At 35.7% G+C, this 18,894-nt stretch overlaps 1 protein-coding gene across 1 annotated transcript; it reads left to right on the top strand.

The window, feature by feature from the left end:
- The first annotated feature begins 5,311 nt into the window (after positions 1–5,311).
- Positions 5,312–15,729, top strand: LOC134854435 (perivitellin-2 67 kDa subunit-like). Its single transcript, XM_063870682.1, has 12 exons — positions 5,312–5,461; positions 5,867–6,088; positions 6,552–6,718; positions 11,035–11,320; positions 11,609–11,766; positions 12,130–12,255; positions 12,537–12,704; positions 13,428–13,544; positions 13,883–14,027; positions 14,294–14,469; positions 14,828–15,024; positions 15,516–15,729. Exons 1-12 carry the CDS (start codon positions 5,425–5,427, stop codon positions 15,688–15,690), a joined length of 1,974 nt encoding a protein of 657 aa, XP_063726752.1. The 5' UTR covers positions 5,312–5,424; the 3' UTR covers positions 15,691–15,729.
- The last annotated feature ends 3,165 nt before the right edge of the window (positions 15,730–18,894 follow it).

Genomic DNA, 18,894 nt, shown 5'->3' on the forward strand with positions numbered 1-18,894 from the left:
GCAACGTTTTAACTTTTCTATCGAGCACAACGTTTAAGAATCATTCAAAGCAACCATCAGAGAAAGATGAACTCGATCCAACTTCAAGGCTAGACAGTAATTGCCTACTTTTGTCCAAAATTTTGCGTTAACAGATTCTTTTCAGTCTGAAACGAATAAACTGAAAACAGCAACCTTCATGCTGAAAATTTTTTTTCGAAAACGGATTCGGTCCATGAAATAAATATTTCAAAGTTTCATAGCTTTATCATTCAAAAGTTATTATCTATAAATCTATCTTAGAAGTCGGTCCACAAAATAAGTTTCAAAGTTTCATAGCTTGAATAGCTTGCTTAGAAAACTTTAAGCTTTTCGCAAACTGATTCGGCTTATAGATAACTTGAATTATATCAAAGTTTCTAGCTAAAAAAGCTTGCTTAGAAGAACTTAATTGTTTCACGAACTTATTCAGTCTATGAACTAAATTGAAATATTTCAAAGTTTCGTAGCTTGAAAAGCTTGCTTAGAAAAACTTAAAACTTCGCAAACCGATTTAGTCTACTTAAAAACTTGAAAACGTTTAAAGTTTTATAGATTGCGTACAGTTTGCTCTATGAAATAACTTGAAATTTTGCAATGTTAAATCACTCAATTAGCTCCCTAGGAAAAAATTTTTCCTGATGGCGAACTGATTCGCTTAAAGAATTAAGTTGAAATTTTTGAAACTTTTATTGCTTGAATAGCTTGCATAAGAAAATTCTAATTTTTCTCAAAACGGTTTTTGAAGTAATTGGAAAATTCACCGCTTGAATGGCTTCACTTGACACTTAAATTGTTTGCCATATAATTCCTTTTAAGAAATAAATCAAGATATTTCAAATTTTCATAGCTTGAATAGCTTGCTTACGAAAGCCTTTAAATTTTTGAGAACCGTTTGCTCTTGTTTGAAAGAACTTTAAATATTTCAAAAAATCATCAATTGAATAATCTGGCTACAATAACATGATTTTTTTCGATCCGATTTTCTTTTTGAGGTGTTTAAGAGGTTCATTGCTTGTTCACTAGTGCAACAAGTTCACTAGGAAAAACTTTTTCTGTTCGCAAACTGAGTCGCTTAAAGAAATAAATTGAAATTTTTCAAATTTTTGTTGCTTGAATAGTTTGCAGGGGAAAACTTTAATTTTTCTCAAAACGGTTTGCATGAGAATTAACTTAAAAAATTTTAAATTTCTTAGCTTGAAAATCTTGCCTAAGAACAACTTATTTTTTTTTTCGCGGAACGATTGACTCTATAAAATAAGTTGAAATATTTTTTTAAAATTTCGTAGCTTTAAAAGCTTGCTTAGAAAAACTTAAATCTTCGCAAACCGATTTAGTCTACACAAAAACTTGAAAAATTTCAAAGTTTCATAGTTTGAATAGCTTGCTTAGAAAACATAAAATTTTGGTAAAACGATTCGTTCTACAAAGCGCTTGGATTTTTTTCAAAGTTCGTGGCTTGATTAGCTCGCGCAGAAAATTTTATTTTCGCAAGACGTTTCCTAATAAATAACTTAAAAATATTTAAATTTTTAATAGCTACAATAGCTTGATCAAGTGAATTTTGATTTTTTTCGAACTGATTCGCTCTATTAGCCCGCTCCATTAGCTCGCTTAAGAAAAAACTTAAATTTTCGCAAAATGTTTTGATCTAAGCAACTCGAAATTTTTTAATTGATTCTAGCTTCAATAACTTGCGTCACTAAAACGTGAGTGTTTTTGAGTAATCTACCTACAAAAAACGTAAGTTTTTGCGGACCGATTTGTTCTATGAGACGTTACGGAGTTTCATTTCTTGAATGACTTCAACGGAAACTTAAAATGTTCACCATCTGATTCTCTTCATTAAATAACGGGAACTTTTTCAGCTTTATAGCTTGAATAGCTTGATTTTAAGAAACGCAAACTCTTTGCGTACAGTTTGCTCTATGAAATAACTTGAAATTTTTCAATGTTAAATCACTCAACTAGCTCTCTAGGAAAAAATTTCTACTGATGGCGAACTGATTCGCTTAAAGAATTAAGTTGAAATTTTTGAAACTTTTATTGCTTGAATAGCTTGCATAAGAAAATTCTAATTTTTCTCAAAACGGTTTTTGAAGTAATTGGAAAATTCACCGCTTGAATGGCTTCACTTGACACTTAAATTGTTTGCCATATAATTCATTTTAAGAAATAAATCAAGATATTTCAAATTTTCATAGCTTGAATAGCTTGCTTACGAAAAACTTTAATTTTTTGAGAACCGTTTGCTTTTGTTTGAAAGAACTTTAAATATTTCAAAATTTCATCAATTGAATAATCTGGCTACAAAAACATGATTTTTTTTCGATCCGATTTGCTTTTTGAGGTGTTTAAGAGGTTCATTGCTTGTTCACTAGTTCAACAAGTTCACTAGGAAAAACTTTTTCTGTTCGCAAACTGATTCGCTTAAAGAAATAATTTGAACTTGAATAGCTTGCAGGGGAAAATTTTAATTTTTCTTAAAACGGTTTGCATGAGAATTACCTTAAAAAATTTTAAATTTCTTAGCATGAAAATCTTGCCTAAGAACAACTTATTTTTTTCGCGGAACGATTGACTCTATAAAATAAGTTGAAATTTTTCAAATTTTCATCGCTTGAATGGCTTCAAAAAAAAACCTCAAAATTTTTGTCATCCGATTCGCTGCATGAAATAACTTGAATTAATTTCATGAAATAAATAACCTGAAATTGTTCAAATTTTGTTGCTTGAGTAGCTTAATTAGAATAACAACTAACTTTTTGCCAGCCGATTGATTATCGGAGACGGTCTTAAAGGTAAACATTAGATGCAAGCTGGCTCGACCTTAGCCGATTCTAAACTGAACCTGTTACACCCCCTGAAATTAGGTTACACCCCCTGAAACGTATGTTACGACATCTTGAATAAAGTTTTGGGAAGTTTGACAAAAAGATCATTGCTCCTTGATCAAAAAACACTTCTTTTATCGTCTATAACCAATTAATAATTATGAAAAATGTGTTGTTAGGCATGCGTTGTGATTAAAATTTCAAAAGTTGGTCAGTTTGCTGGATGATTTAATGAATGCATAAATTGTTCAAGCAAACTGGCAGAATGATCTAGTTCTCATCGTTGGCATGCTCACTGGCACTATTTCTTTTAGCCCCCAATTGCTTGGATATGATATACATGAGAGTTTTCGACCGGGAGCACTGCTATTTTCATATCAAATGTTTTTTTTAACGAATTGCCCAGATTAATGTCGCTACGCAAACTGAGTCTATAAGCAGCCTCAACAAAATTCCAGTAATTTATCGCAAAATGGTGAAGCTAGAAGTTTACCCACATCATCAGCTAATCAGTAGAAAAAATCACTTTACCTACTCATCAATTTTAACCAAAGCAGGAAGAACCGATTTATTGACCACTTAATTTACCTAAAAAGTTGAATTGATGTTCAAGCTATTGGGTTCCATTAATTCTCTACTAGACGCACGCAAACTATACCTTTTATTGCTTACAAAATTTTCAGTATATTAATTTAAATTTTACAATAAAATGTTTGATAAACTATAAATTTTGAACTGTCAATATGCTTGCGGTAGTTTCTATAATTAACAAAACTGCTCGTATCAGGTCGAAGCCCTGCATGTTCCGACTGCCTTTTAAGGTTTATGGGGCAGTAATAACATTAAAAAGTTAAATGTAATTAAAAAAATGAAAAAAAAAAATTCTAAAATTTGAAATTTTTAATGAACATCATCCCCCCACACGCCATATAAAGTACAAAACGATAGATTTTGCTCCTTGTAACAAATCAATTATGGCAAATAAGCTCTTTCAACCAAATGGAACGATTTCTAAGACGGATTAAGTCTCCGCTTACGCGTCAAAATGGCAATCTTTAAACCCCCATAACCTTACGAAAATGATCACAGGTGAAATATCTTTTCAAATTTGAGCTCCGGACAACAATGCCTTTCGAATGATATTTAAAAAATTTCCGTCAAAAATGGCTATTTAAAAAGTCGAAATTTGTCTGAAGGAAAAAAAACCCACCCGAGCACAAATATTCCGTTACTTTCGTATCGAAAGTCGGAACAATAACAAAAAGTTCGAGCTGACTAAATTAGTTAAAAGAGCAATTGACCATTTTAAAAAAAGTATGCATACAATTCTAGGTTATCAGACTAAACTTGTGCCTCACTCAAGCTTGTCTGAAAAAAGCTATTGCTTATTTACATAAATCTGTATGTCCGAACTTTTTGCAAATCTCTATATTAAGACTAATATCTGAAAGAAATTTTTAAAATGTGGTTCAGAGCTGAAAGCGGGTAGATCCCAGGCGGGTTTGAACTTACGTTAGTTTGAGCTTGTTTAATTTTTTGAAGACTTTATCCATGATGCTAAAACGTAAAAGGGATGGATGATTATCAGGCAAATTGAAATCAGGCAAGCTAATTAGTCATAAGAATTCCTTTTACGACTTGTTCATTTTGAGGTCGTGTAAGGAAGTGTTATGACCAATCAGCTTGCCGGGCATCAATTTCGAAAACTTTGGGTGCGGGATAATAATTTAATTTACGCTTTTCAGCATCAAGGATAAAAACTTAAAAATATTGCACAGGCAAATTTTGGAAGTTTAAAGCAAATTTTGGATAGTGCGTTGCATACCTGGCCGGGAACACACCGTTTTCACTTATGATTCACATTTCCAAACTCTATTTCAGATATTGATCTGAATAAAACCACCCCGTGTATATTTACTGCTTCTTCGAAAATAGGAACAATGAATTTTTTAAAGGTTTATTCAAAAATAAACAGTGTCCCTGGTTGTAACCGGAAGCAAACATCCCTATCAGGTAGTGTAAGTTTGGAGTATCTGCCGGTATATTGTCCCCGACGATGTTTTTGAATGTTTTTCAGTTGCAAATTTACATTTGAGTACAAAATAGTAGCCATCATGTTTTATGAGTGTTGTTATTTTGTTCTCAAACACAACTTTTTAATTCGGAAACATTATTTCATAATCCTTCGGAGAAAATATATAGGCAGGTTTCCCTAAATAATTTTTTCTAATAGTACTAGCTTATTATTTCTCTTCCTGGTTAGTTTTTCATGCTGCAGAAAATCTTTTAGAAAAACCCGAAATCGAAAAGTTAGAAAAAAACAAATGTTTGAGAAGTATGACCTTTTTTGAAACCCTGTAGCTGCCGAAACTACAAACGATGCTTGAAATTGATTTTGGGATTTGCTATTTACAAAATAAACAACGAGAAACAACATCATTTTGGAGGCCAGGGTCAAAACAATGTACACAGTTTGAAAACACGGTCAGGTGACAAAATAAAATTGACTTTGGAATAGAGCAAACGAACAGCGAACATAAAGCAAAGGAAACGAACAAAACTTTTGTCCAAGATGATCAAGACAGGGACAGGTGGTTCGCGTCTTACAGGTAGGACTCATGGTGCTAGCAAAAATTATTATAAATGCTAAAAAGTTTACAAACTTATAACTTTAATTTACAAATAAGTTTATAAATAAATATAAATCTAGAATTTCGCCGTATGCAACAGCATTTAAACGTTACAGAACCTTTTTCAAACAATTTTTTTGAAGTCTGTTCATATAACGACGGACCTTTAGCCACTGTTTCGTTTTTGACTACAATTTTATCAGTCTTTATTGAAGTTTTCAGAAAAAAGTTTCAAGAACAAAACAATTTCAAGTTTTCAAAATCTAATTTCGATTTTTTTTAATTTGCCGAAATAACTCTCATCGGCGCACAGCAACCGAATATTCTGGTTCAAGTATGTATTTCTCAGATCTGCACTCACATTAATTCGATTTGTCTTTAAAGCTAGCCCGGCTGTTCTGCTGCTTTTGGGTGTGGCGTGTGCGATAGTGTCGGCCAGGGTGGGTAAATCTAACCCTGCCCCTTCCTATGCTTCCTATGAGGAAAGTATAGAGGCGCAGTGTGGGTCTGATGTGCCTGGGGGCGTGGCTCTTCTGAGAAGGGGCGTGGATATTACCGCAGTTGATATACTTAATCTACACATGGACACTGACGCCGGATTCAAAGGTCACATAAGTTCACATCATCTAGAAATTATTACATAATCGGTTTTCACGCCAAAATCACCAAATAAATGTGGCAAAAACCTAGGAAAAAAACGTTAAAGAAATGTGAAAGTACCAACAAGATCAACTGGTAGCTCCAGTCCGCCAAATTCAGTTGGTAGTCCATTTTCCTCTGATCTATTTTATTTTTCGTCCAATAAGATTTGATAAACAGAGGTTCAATCAGATGATTTACTTATCATCATTTATGTGCAAGGGAATTCACCTCTATATCTATCCTGAGGGTTCTCGTAAGATAGTTTTTATCTGCGCTGGTAAAAAATGATTGATCTGACCAATGACTGGTATCGGTTTAACTCAACAGGAGGTGTTTTCAAATGTTTTGGGTCCACTCAATTGCGACCGCAATGATTTGTAGCTGATTTTGTGATGCAAGCTATCTACATAGTTCCTTTTCCCTCTAGGCCCCATAGTGGACTACACGTGCAAGGAGGGCAAGAAGTGGCGGAGTCCCCACAGTGGGAAGCTGTATGAAGTGCCGGACCAGGTGTGGGGGTTGCCGATTGCAGAACCCACCGGATGGATCAACACAGACACTCACACCTTCTCAAATTACGAACATGCAAAACAGGTCAGTTAAACCAAAAGTTCTATTCGTGGTTTTATGTTCACACTTTCATATAGTCCCAATCAATATAGATTGGGGCCCAAAACTCATAGCCCCAACGCGGGTGAAAATATTAAATAAAGTCTGAAGGAGGGATTGTTCCGAGAGGGAAGAGGTCCTTCTCGTAAAAAGAATTGCATCTCGCTAAGTATTTCCTACGTGGTGCGTTGTTAAAAATTCCTTCCCCGATGAAGGGTTAATTCTATGCTTATATGCACAAGTGAATTTCCCTAAAATATAATGTTCCTGTTTTGGTCTCTGTTTTCCATGGGGTGCTGGCTGAGCTCAATTTTTAGGAACATGATCCGAATGAGCCCAAGTTTCAGCATGTGGAACTTAATTAGCTCGAATTTTATCATATGGGGCTCATAAAATGGTATAATGGTCAAAGTGTTATCAGTATGGGGCTGAATGAGCTCAAAATTGGAAAAGGGGTTGATTGAGCCCATTTTTTTAACCATTAGGAGCTAAATACAGTGCTGATTTAAATTAACCGGACAAAACGCGTTAAACTTGAAATTTAAAACCCGTTTTTCTCAAATTGGGTTGAAATTAGGTGAAAACTTATGAAGACAACTATTGCTTAAAACTTTAGCAGAATTAATATGGTGTAATTTGTTTTGCGAAATTCGGGCCCGAAATTTTAACCCAAAAATGGGTCGTTTTGGCTTTTCATAGTTAATCAAAAATTACGTCGAAGATACCCAGTCGATCACAGACATAATTATATCATAGTGAGCCCCTTACTTGGCCCAACAAACTTTATGAAGGGTATTTTCTCCAAAAAAAATGCAAAATGTTTCAAAATTGTTTCAAAATAAAAAGTTGGTATTTTATATAGTAAAACGGCCTTTTTTGTCTATCAAACAAAAATAAATTATTTTATACAACTTTTTGGAGAAAATACCCTTCATAAAGTTTGTTGGGCTACGTAAGGGGCTCACTATGATATTATTATGTCTGTGATCGACTGGGTATTTTCGGCGTAATTTTTGATTAACTAAGAAAAGCCAAAATGACCCATTTTTGGGGTAAATTTTTCGGGCTTGAATTTCGCAAAACAATTTACACCATATTAATTCTGCTAAAGTTTTAAGCAAGTGTTGTCTTCATAAGTTTTTACCTAAACTCAACCCAATTTGAGAAAAACGGGTTTTAAATTTCAAGTTTAACGCGTTTTGTCCGGTTAATTTAAATCAGCACTGTAGCTCCAATTTGCTAGAAAAACGGGCTGAATCAGCCGAAATTGTAACAAAAGTAGATGAATGATGCCAATTTTTTGAAAATTGGGCCCAATTAGTTTCCTAATTTTGGTTTATATAGACTAAACAAGGCTGATCGTATATCAGGGCAATGCCATGAATGTTCCGACTGCCTATTAAATGGTCTCGAATAGTTCTTTTTTACTGGCAAACTACGAATTTTAGATTGATAATTTCAAACTTTGAGTGTTAAATTTTGAGTCGTGTATGGAATTAACAAGACCAATTAGCTTGTGTCAACTCAATTTGGAGCGATTATGAATGCGGACAATTTAATGCATAAAAATTTGCGTATTGAAACTGCCAAAGTGTTATTCGAGCAGCAAAGCCATCCGCTTTTTAGTCTAGTGCAATCATACTTGCTTGGTATTCCAAAGATTTCCGGATCGATGCCCATACGCTTTCAACTATTGTACAACCGATCTGAACAAAAAACCACCCTAGGCATATATCTTCCTCACTTTTTCGAAAGTTGGAACAATAAATAGTAACTCTAAGCATTGGTAGAACGAAGATAACATAGAGGTCTTCGATACTAAGTGAAAGGGTCCGAGTCTATCGGGGAATCGTTTTTGGACAGTGGCAGAATTAACCCAAGTTTTGGTCCCCGATTTGCCATGGAAGGAGATAAATGATCTCAATTAACTAAACTTGGGGCTCAAAATGTGCTTCAGTGCGTCTATTTTTCCATTGGGCTCTTTTGGCTCTTTTGAAACACAAAAAATTCGTTTCTGCCGCAAGTTTTTTTGCGCTGTAAACGTTTAAGATAACGTGACAAAGAGGTTATTTTAAACAAACTTTTTAGAAGCAATATGGGTGAAAAAGGTGTCAGCATTGCGCACGCATGATTTAGCGATAAATTAAAAATGATTTTATCGAAACTTCGTCTTTTGTGAAGCAAAGTAAATAAACCCATGGCTAAGCAAAAGCGGTCTTTTCAACTCACTCCACATTTTAAGTTGTCTTTTCAAATTGTCTTACTTGTTATTACGGTTAAAACGTGATGCCACAAAGTAATGCATGGAGAAGAAATAATTTATTGCATTATGACAAAGTTAAATAAATTTTTTAAACTTGAGATTCAAATGTGGAGCGGAAAGTGGAAAAGACCCGTCAAAAAATAAGGTTCCTTATAAAATCAAGTTCGATAAAGTTGCTCTCAAATTATTAAAATGCTCAGCCCGAGTTTCGCTCCGAATTTTACTGCACTAGATTTTTGCTCCGGGATTTTTGAGCTCAAAACTGAAACAATTTCTTACCGTTGATCATTTTCATTGAGTTGTGGTAGTTCAAAAGTTACTATTTTGGGATGTTACTTAAGTCTTTTTTTTCTAACATGTAGCCGAAGCCGCGAATCAATCTATCTCTGAAGTGATTCCAATTTGAAACAACTATGCTTGAAACGCTAAATGCCCTGACGGATTGGTTTTTGATGACCACAAAACAATTTTTGTCAAAAAACTTGATTAAAAGTTCAAAAAAATAAATGTTTTCTCTTTTTTCCTCATTTTATCCCCTAAAACATAAAGTAAAGTACAAATTCATATATTTTGCGACTTGGAACAAGTTGCCTCATTTCAACTTAAAATTTTTCCTTTCGCCCGCCGCTTACGCTCAAATAGAACAAATTATGCTGCATGTTGATTATCCCAAATTAGCCTGTATAATAAAATAGTAATGGCAAATAAGGTTTTCGCAATCCACAGAAGATCAATGAAAAGCTATCAATCCTGTCTCAACAGTCAGTTTGTATTTTTGTTCTTTCATTTCAGAGTGAATTATTTTGTTGAGAGACGCATTTTTGAGGCTCAAGGCCGTTTTCTTGCATCCCAAACTTCCATGTGTTAACACTATTGCATCCAAAATTGGTTAAAATGTTGTAAGCTTAAAGATAGGTGTCTGGTGAGCTATCGTCACTATCTTTGCCATGACAGGAGATCAATTAAACAGTAATATGATAAGTGGTTCTAACTTTTTAAACGCCCATTAAATTTACAATAATGATCGCAGGTCTTTTTCTGTTTCAAGCTCAAGGTGTTTCTCCGACTGTCTGTTCGTATCAGGGCAAAACCCGGAAAATTTCGACTGCCTTTTAAGGTTTATGGAGCAGAAAGAACATTAAAAAAAATTAAATGAAATAAAACAAAATGAAATTTTTTTTTCTTAAATTCGAAATTTTTTAAATTTTTTAATGAAAATCACCCTCCCACACGCCATATAAAGTACAAAAGGATAGATTTCGCTCCTTGTAACAAATCAATTATGGTAAATAAGCTTCTTTTAGCCTATTCGGAACGATTTCTAAGACGGATTAACTCTCCGCTTACGCGTTAAGAGATCGAAATATATCGCGCGTTAATTGTCCCAAATTGGCCAAAATGGCAATCTTTAAACCCCCGTAACTTTACAAAAAATAATCACTTGTGAAATATCTTTCCAATTTTGAGCTCAGGACAACAATACTTTTTGAATAATATTTTAAAAATTCCGTCAAAAATGGCCAGTTAAAAAGTCGAAATTTGTCTGAAGAAAAAAAACCACCCCGAGCACAAATATTCCGTTACTTTCGTATCGAAAGTCGGAACAATAATGTAAAAATTGGCTGTTCAAAAGTCGAAAAAATAGAAGAGAGCTTCCTTCAGTTAAGAATAATTAATTTTAGCTTTAACTTTTTTTCTTTTCAAAAATTACTTTGAAGAGATTAAGAGAAGGATACTGAAGAGAAGGATACTTTGAAGAGCAGTAATAACATTCCGAGCTTTCTATTTAGCTGTGTGATCATCTGGTCAATACTTGAAACTGTTATCGTCTTTGGACCTTTTCTCTCAAAATGTGTTTCAAAACAAAAATGCTATCGAAGAGAATAAAATATACAATTTTCTCACAATTGAGCTTTTAATGCAAGTTTTTCAATTCTTCAAAAACCAAAAATCTATTTAAATAATAAGCAAAATAATTATCTTGAAAAACTTTGATTTAATACTTCTTTCATAGTTTAACAGTGGTCGGACATTTCAGTTCCTGGCACGTCGATTTGGTCTTCTATCTGACGAGGCGGGCGAAGAAGGAGGGTCTGAGGCCAAGGAGGGGTTGACAGGGAGTGGTATGTTCTCCCGCAGCAAGAGTGTCATCACAATTGGTGACCATGTCATGGACCACTCCTCAGTCGTGACCTCAGTGTCCTCTTTTCTGTCCCCCACTCGTATATACTTGACCCCTTCTACTTCTGGCGACAGTCTTAAGCTGGGTAGAAATGTGGGGAGGGCTCTGGCTGCTCTTCCGGACACTTATGAGAAAAACAAAGGTGAGAACCGTTTGAAAATCATAATCAGCTGTTCCCAGTCTGAAACAAAACTAAACGACTATTTGAAATAACCTATAACTTTTCTAGTCTTAATCATCCTTTTTTCTTACCAAATTAAATTTTTCCGATGAGAACGTACTCACAGGAGAAATTGTTAAAACTGTGAATATTCAGTCGTTTAACAAATCCTAGCTTTCTGTCCCTTTATTTAAGAATGTTTTTCAGCATGTAATCTCACAGAGTTTTTTTGTGAGCTCGTAAATACATGACGTAAGTTTTTGTTTTCAGAGGGATATGCCCAATTCATCCGCACTTTCGGCACCCACCACCTCACCTCGGCCAAAGTGGGACCCTATATGCAACTGATCCTCTACACCCTGAGGGAGTACTTCGACCAGGAGGGCCCCGAGGAAGTGGGCAGACAAGCCAGAGCATCCTTTTATCAGGCCTCATTTTCACCCCCTTTCACCCCTCTCTATTTCTATATCTGCCGCCGTTCGGTTGTTGTCATCAAGTTTGGTGGTTAACTTGGTCAAAAACTTAAAAGCAATCCTTTGAAAGTTGGGTTTGCATCATATTTTTAAACGCTTGTTTTTCTTTGAACTTCAAATTGAATCTTATTTGCAATTCTAGTTTTTCTGAAAATGGTTTCAAGGTTAAAATATTGCATGGGTACGTCGTCCCCAAAAAAGAGATTGGTTACAGTTTTAAGACCCTGGCTACTTTATAAAAGACAAGGCTGTGGGGAGAGTGTTGCGGGAGAAGATACGAAGGTGGGGAGGGGGTAAAAATGAAAGCCTTCCGTGTAGTGGTTCAGTGCACATACGAGGAGGAACCGCACTCAGCAGACGGACAGCGAGGGGGGAAGAGAAGGGCAAGGAGAGGAATTTGTAGCAGAAATGGACGAGGAGTTTGTTAAGAGCACCACAACCAAGGTACCGCCTGAGAGCTCTTATGCTGAAAACAACGAGGTCTTTAAAACAATCAGATAACAGATAGGAGGCGATCATGTTGTATAGTGGATCACTTCATGACTCATCGAAAGTGGTTGAAATCAAACGTTTAAATCGAAAAGTTTACATAATTTAAATGAAGTGTAAGCCAATATATAGAAATGATTAAGCATTAACTGAGGATGGTAGGTTTAAAAATTTTTGTTGGTCACATGAGTGTAATTGCATCTGTTTGCCGTTTACTTCACGTGTATTACCACTAGGACTTCATCTACGGAGGACAGCCCTCAGTGTTTCTGGAGGGGGGTCTGTTCGAATGGCTGCACACTGCATTGGACTCGCCCGCCCTCATATCAGCCCAGCTGGCCCCCCTCTACACTTTGATTAGGGGGGACCCCAAAAGACAACAGGCACTGAAGACAGCAACTCAGGTCAGCGGGGGAGGGGGCATCAACATTCCATTGATGTGCACAAATAAGTTTCAGAAACTGTCAATAATCTTGGGGTCCAGAAATGAAAACGAAATCTGTTATGCAGGAAGTTCTCGCATTTACTGCTATTGGCAATTTAATACATAAAATAAGTAAACTCAAGAAAATTCTTTGAGGCCAACAGTTATAAACAGAACCTAAACTCGAAAGTTGTTAGAGTTCAAATATAATTGTGCTTTAATTAGCAGCAGTAGCGGATTTAGGGGTTGGGGTGGGCTCCTTTTTTCAAGGATTCGGCCCCCTGACGACCCACACGGTCCCACATTTGTACTATTTTGAGATATCCATTTTTGGCCGACTGAACGTAACTGATCCTTCGGCGCTAATACATACTAACTTTGAGGGGGAGCGCGCACCAAAAATAAACTCAACTTTTTGGTAAAAGTTTTCCAAAGTGTCCATTTTTTTTTCCTGTTTTTGGCACGCCTTTTTTGGCATAATTTTGGCACGCCTTTTTTGGCCTGTTTTGGCACGCTTTTTTTGCTTCATCCCTCGATAAAATCTTAGATCAGCCCCTGATTAGCAGACTTTAACTTTTTCCCATGATAGGAAATTTTTTCAAATTTTTTCGGTTGCGTCGCAAACATTTTCATAGTGTCGCTTTCACGGAGAATTTCAAAATGAACCGAATTCATTTGTTGTTAATATTAAATATTTGTGCAGGTTCATCTAGACGGAGCCTACTTGGGGGAGGCAGAGAGAATTTTGGGCGGCGGCATTGAGTTCTACTCGAAGGGGGAGGGGGGACGAGTGAAACAACTCACCAGTCTACAGGCATGGGTAAGTTGTAGAAACGAATTACACGACTTCAGTTATGAATCGATGTATTCAATACTACCAAAGCGTATATTCTGGTACATATTTTGAACGAAAAACTACTTATCCGGCAACTCTTCTGAAATTTAAAAAAGGGAATTTTTTCAATTCTCTACCCCTCTGCCATTTCAAACTGTTTTCTTTTCATAATTATTTTAGCTAAGATTATGGCTAAATAGATGATGTTATGTTCAGTATTTATTGAAAAAAGGTTTTCACAGTTTTAATGCAACACGAGAACTCTAAAATAGTGTTTCAACTCGAAATTGTGGGACGGTAGAAACGGTTTTTAATTGTGGCAGGTTCGCAAGGAGAGCAGAAAGTCGTTCCCCAGCCACGCGGAGGTGTCCACGATAGCCAAAAGAGTCCAGTCCACTCTCTCCCCTCCCGACTGGTGGACGAAGGGCGGAACCAAACTATGCTTCAAGTACTCTTCAGACCTACCGGGTAAAACTTCCAATTTCCTGTTTATCAGTTCAAATATTCGAAAACATCCAAAAACCTTTCAAGTTTCGTTGATAGAAATTTGGAACCATTCGTTTGGGTTTATTTTAGTCAAATTAGACTCTTGGTGTAAAACAGTTTTTTCGCACCCTCTTTTCAAATTTGATGTTTTTACTTCATAAAGAAAGCTAATTCTTCTGTAATTCTTTGCAATTTCAATTAAAACCAGATTTTTTTTCAAAAAAAATGTTATGAAATAAAGTTTTTAGGTAAATTTTGCTCTGGTCAATCGCCAACATGTGCTCCTGTGGGTGAGTTCACATCCATGTTCAAAGACTGGAGCAGGGGTGCAGGGGGATGCCGCTTGCAATGGGGGCTATTCACCGAATTACCCGAGGCCAATGAGTCGGATAAATGGTTCATGCAGACACAGTTTTGCTTCAAGGTAAGCTCGTTCCTTTTGATCCACAGGCTACTTCTTCCAAAGTGGAAAAGCCATGAAAGAAGCGTGTAGTTCATGATCTGTTGCGCAACAACATTTCTCAAATTAGAAGCTGAAAAATGGCCCATTGGTATTTTTGTTGTAGAAAAATAGACTAAAAGTGAAGAAAACTGCAGCTTAGAAGGCTGGATTGATGCTCTATAAAAGCTTAACCTAAGTCAATTTAAGTTATCTTTATAGGCAAGTCTTTATTAAGATTTTGAATTCAAGTCTCCTCAAAAAGCTCGGCTGGAACCTTAGTCTACTGTTCATTATTTCTGCAAGATTTGAGAAAAAAGATGTACATCTTGTTCCATTCTAGCACGTGCCGAATGGAGTTCAAGCCCAGTGCGGTGCTAAGGACGCCGGGGAGGAGTGTGTGCCCGTGAATGAGTACACTGAACCTTACCATGACCACACGGACAACAGGAGGGGTGGTTGTGAACTTGCCTGGTCTCTTTCCCACCCCTCCATTGAGGACACTCCCGCTTGGTTCGCCAACACCAAACTCTGCTATAGGTATGCTTTCTTCCAGCATAAACCCTTGACTGTCGTTTTGCGCATCCTTCCCCTTTACAAGGCCTTACAATTTCGTAGTTTAAGCAATGCAGACAGTTAGCTGCTGCTGAGATCACGAGAAGTGCTTGGTATTTTTTCAACTGTGGTGAAATCGATTGTCAAATGCAGACTGCCTATGAAGCTGATTACAATTGGAGAGTTTCAGCTAACTTGTGTGCATGATCCGCAACCGTGCGTATCTGAACATAGTCAAATGTTCAGATATTAAAAGCTTGTGCTATACAGTCAAAAATTTGTTTCCATTGTTCGATTTAATTGATAAGAGGACCCACCTTAACCCTCTTTTTCGACTAACCGACCCCCAATGAGAACTTTGACATGTTCTCTCAATGAATTATAGCAGTTGTTGACCTTTTTAGTATGCAAATTTGATATTTAAATATTGAAATTCCCCGTTAGATTGATTAAACCCAGCCTGGTTGTGTTTCTAGATTCCAGACGTTCCGCAAATTAGTCCATGGCCACATGTCACAGCTGAGTGAGCCGCAGTGTGGGGCCATTAATGAGTACTACCAAGGACGGGTGTACGAAGACAACACCATGTTCAGAGGAAGATTGAACTACAGGGAAAAGCACATTCAGTGGGCTGTCATCAACAAGTATTGATACGAGAGAGAGAGAGAGAAAACTGCAAGTTAAACGTTATTGTAGTCACATTTAATTTGATAATTTAAATTTGAGAAATGAATTTAAATTTTTTAAACAAAAGACAAAAAAACGATGCCATTACTGTGCAGTCCGCAACACAGCCGACAGACAGTTTATTATGTGTTGATGAACTCTCAATTTTCAACTTCCGATGATCGTAGGAGAACTTACATTACCTTAGAGTAGAGTTACCAGAAAAAAATTAAAAAGTTGTTGACATGTTTTTGATACCGTATCGTGTCGAGGAAGGGGCTGGGAGGGGAGGGGGGTTGGGTGTGGTTCAGCCCAAAGCCTTATTCCCTCAAATCTGTTTATCAAAAATTTAAAATTAAATCAGGCATCCATTTATGGTTGACTAACGCTTAAAGTTTTCTAAATTCACCTTTTGCGTCAATATGAACAAAATTTGAGGTAGGAATGCGCGCCGAAAAACGAGATTTTTGGTAAAATCTTTCCATAATTAACCAAAAACTGCGTTTTTGGACTGTTTTTTTTTTCTTGTTTGCGGCGCAGACAATTTCTGCAAAATAGGGTCTTTTACAGTTGTAAGTGAGCTCCGAAAAGCGAATGAGCCGACATTTAAAAAAAGGTCGACAACACACAAAAATTTATCGCACGCCAATTCGATAAAACTGAAAGTGATTGGACAACTGGATAAAAAATGCTTTAATCTGTTGCAAAACTCAAACGTTTAAAATTAAGTTGAGAAATGAATCAACCTGCAGTGGCAAAAATGAGTAAAAATATACATGTATATAAATCAATATGATAAGGGATTTTTAAAATTATATAAACCTTTATGTGTGACGTGCGCTAATCAATTATATACATTGATACATACACGCTAATCAATTTTAAAGCCTAATTAACCCTTTTTTCCATGTAAAATTTGCTTAAAATTTGCTTAAGAGATTATAATCGATGTTTCGGTACGCAGAAAAAAAAACAGATGTTTCGTCTATACAACTCAATTAAATTAAACAAATTTTCAACCACGCTAACCTATACCATAAGCCCTTGGTAAGTACAATGAAGTAAGTACTTAAGAATTACAACTAGCAGATCACGAGTACATAAAAGTAGCAAAAATAACTGTTTGCAGTAAATAGAGAAGGTTCAGAAGCTAAGTTTGCAGGAAAAGTTGTTCGAAAACAAAAAAAATCGAGTTTTACAACCGGAGACGAAGCGGAGTTCCAAACCAATTGCGATACTAAGTAAACATAGTAAAACAAGGTAGCCCACAGACAATCAAACTAAAGCCATCAAATCAGGGAAAACAATTTTTCAAAATTCAAAACCACATCTACAAAATTTCTTAATTTTTGTATCGAATCACGTTCCGTTTAAAGCGAGCACGTCCAACAGCACAACCGCTCATGAAATAAGTATTCACAAATCTTTATCAAGCAGCAAGTGAGCAGAGAGTACTTGGATAGTTGCCCATTACACCAAAAACATCAAAAATAAGTTGTTCATAAATTATAAGTTCTAAAATTTTAAATAACATTTTGAGTACCTAAATTCGGCTAGATAATTTAGATAGCAAAACCATTGGTAATTTAGGTTTGCATGCATGCAAATAAAAGAATTGAAACAAAAAAATAACCCAAATCTAAAGAAAAAAAATTGAACTCAACCAGTAATAGAACTTTTGGTCTCTTTAAACTAGAAAACAGTCAGCATATTGCCAAAAAGTCAAAATCGTTTATCTTGTCAAAAAAATCTTTTCAGAAAATCTGTGGTAGTAGTGTGTTGGCCACTAAGTGTTTGAAGACATAAAATTAAAAAGAATTGTCCTATAGTCATTTAATGTTGATCATTTGATCGCTATGAACTAGACACCTGTCAACCGTGTCTATTATGTTCATCAGCTTTGCGGTACTAAATTTAACTCACTCTTCGTTAACTATTGGTTAAAAGAAGTTGCTTACCATTGCTTCGTTAAAATTGCAAAAGTTGCTTCGTTAAAAGAAGTTGCTTCGTTAACATTGCAAAGAAGTTGCTTCGTGAAAATTGTGGTTGCTTAACATTTCTATGATTCCCATGCCCATTTATAAAAATAACTATTAATTTAACCTTATTATTAGTTCAGTTTTAAAATAGGAGTTAGGGAAAATCATAATCTCAATTGAGTCACGGGAAACTAAAGCTTGTCTTTTTCTATTTCTTTTGGGAAAAAATATTATAACAAAAAAAGTCTTGGCGAGACAATTGAATGTAGAAAGGGCAATTAAAAGAACTTATTAGACGGAACAAGGCCGACAGCCTTTGAGCAGACACCCGTTGAGCAGAAAAGAAACATTTAATTAGCCTCCAGCTTTTTATTAAGTATTAAGGTAGCTTCAAAACTAAGACAATATTGAGGATGACGTCTTAAAATAATTCAAAAATACAGATCAATTCTTCTCAACAAGGAGAGCAGTTTTCGAAGAATCATTTCAGATATATGAAATTGACTGGATTGTATGCTTGTCATTATGAAACTATTTTTTGTTTTTTGAATACAAAAGCAAATTGGAGCTTCGCAACTTTTGCAAAACAACGCGAACAAAGAGTTGCAACATTGTGGATAGAAAATGAGGCCCAAGTCACTCAGAAAACATTTTTATAAAGCAAAGCGAAGCTGCTTTCGCAAACACTAGCACACAAAAGCAGCTCAAGTGAAATTAGAAAAAGTAGAAATAAGCCTCGAATTAGTAAAAATTCAAGACATATTTAATCCTACGAACCGCGGACTTAGTGGTTAGAAATCTTTAGTCATTGACAACCGGTAAAGATTAGCCACCGATAAAGCCATAAACAGATGTTACCCGCACCGAGCGCCCATGGATTCTAATCGATTGAAACGGATTTCCGAGACAAAAATAATCCATTATAATCCCTTACAAATGTAAAATTCAGACCACAAAATTGATTATATTGCCATTATAGTCCATTAATTTTGTCACTGAAATCGATTATTTTTGAAATAAGAATCCGTTATAAGGACATCTATTTGAAAAAGAAAGAACTTGAATGGGTAGACAAAATTGAGAAACTTTCTTCTTTTGTGGCAAAAACAGAACCACAATGTGCTTTATCAGGACTGACTAAGTCCCTACAAGCGGAATGGAATTTTTCCCATCGTGTTTTGGGTGGTTCTAGTCAGCGTTTTTAACCACT

The sequence above is a fragment of the Symsagittifera roscoffensis genome, chromosome 9 (assembly GCF_963678635.1).
Source record: "Symsagittifera roscoffensis chromosome 9, txSymRosc1.1, whole genome shotgun sequence".
Lineage (NCBI taxonomy): Eukaryota > Metazoa > Xenacoelomorpha > Acoela > Convolutidae > Symsagittifera > Symsagittifera roscoffensis.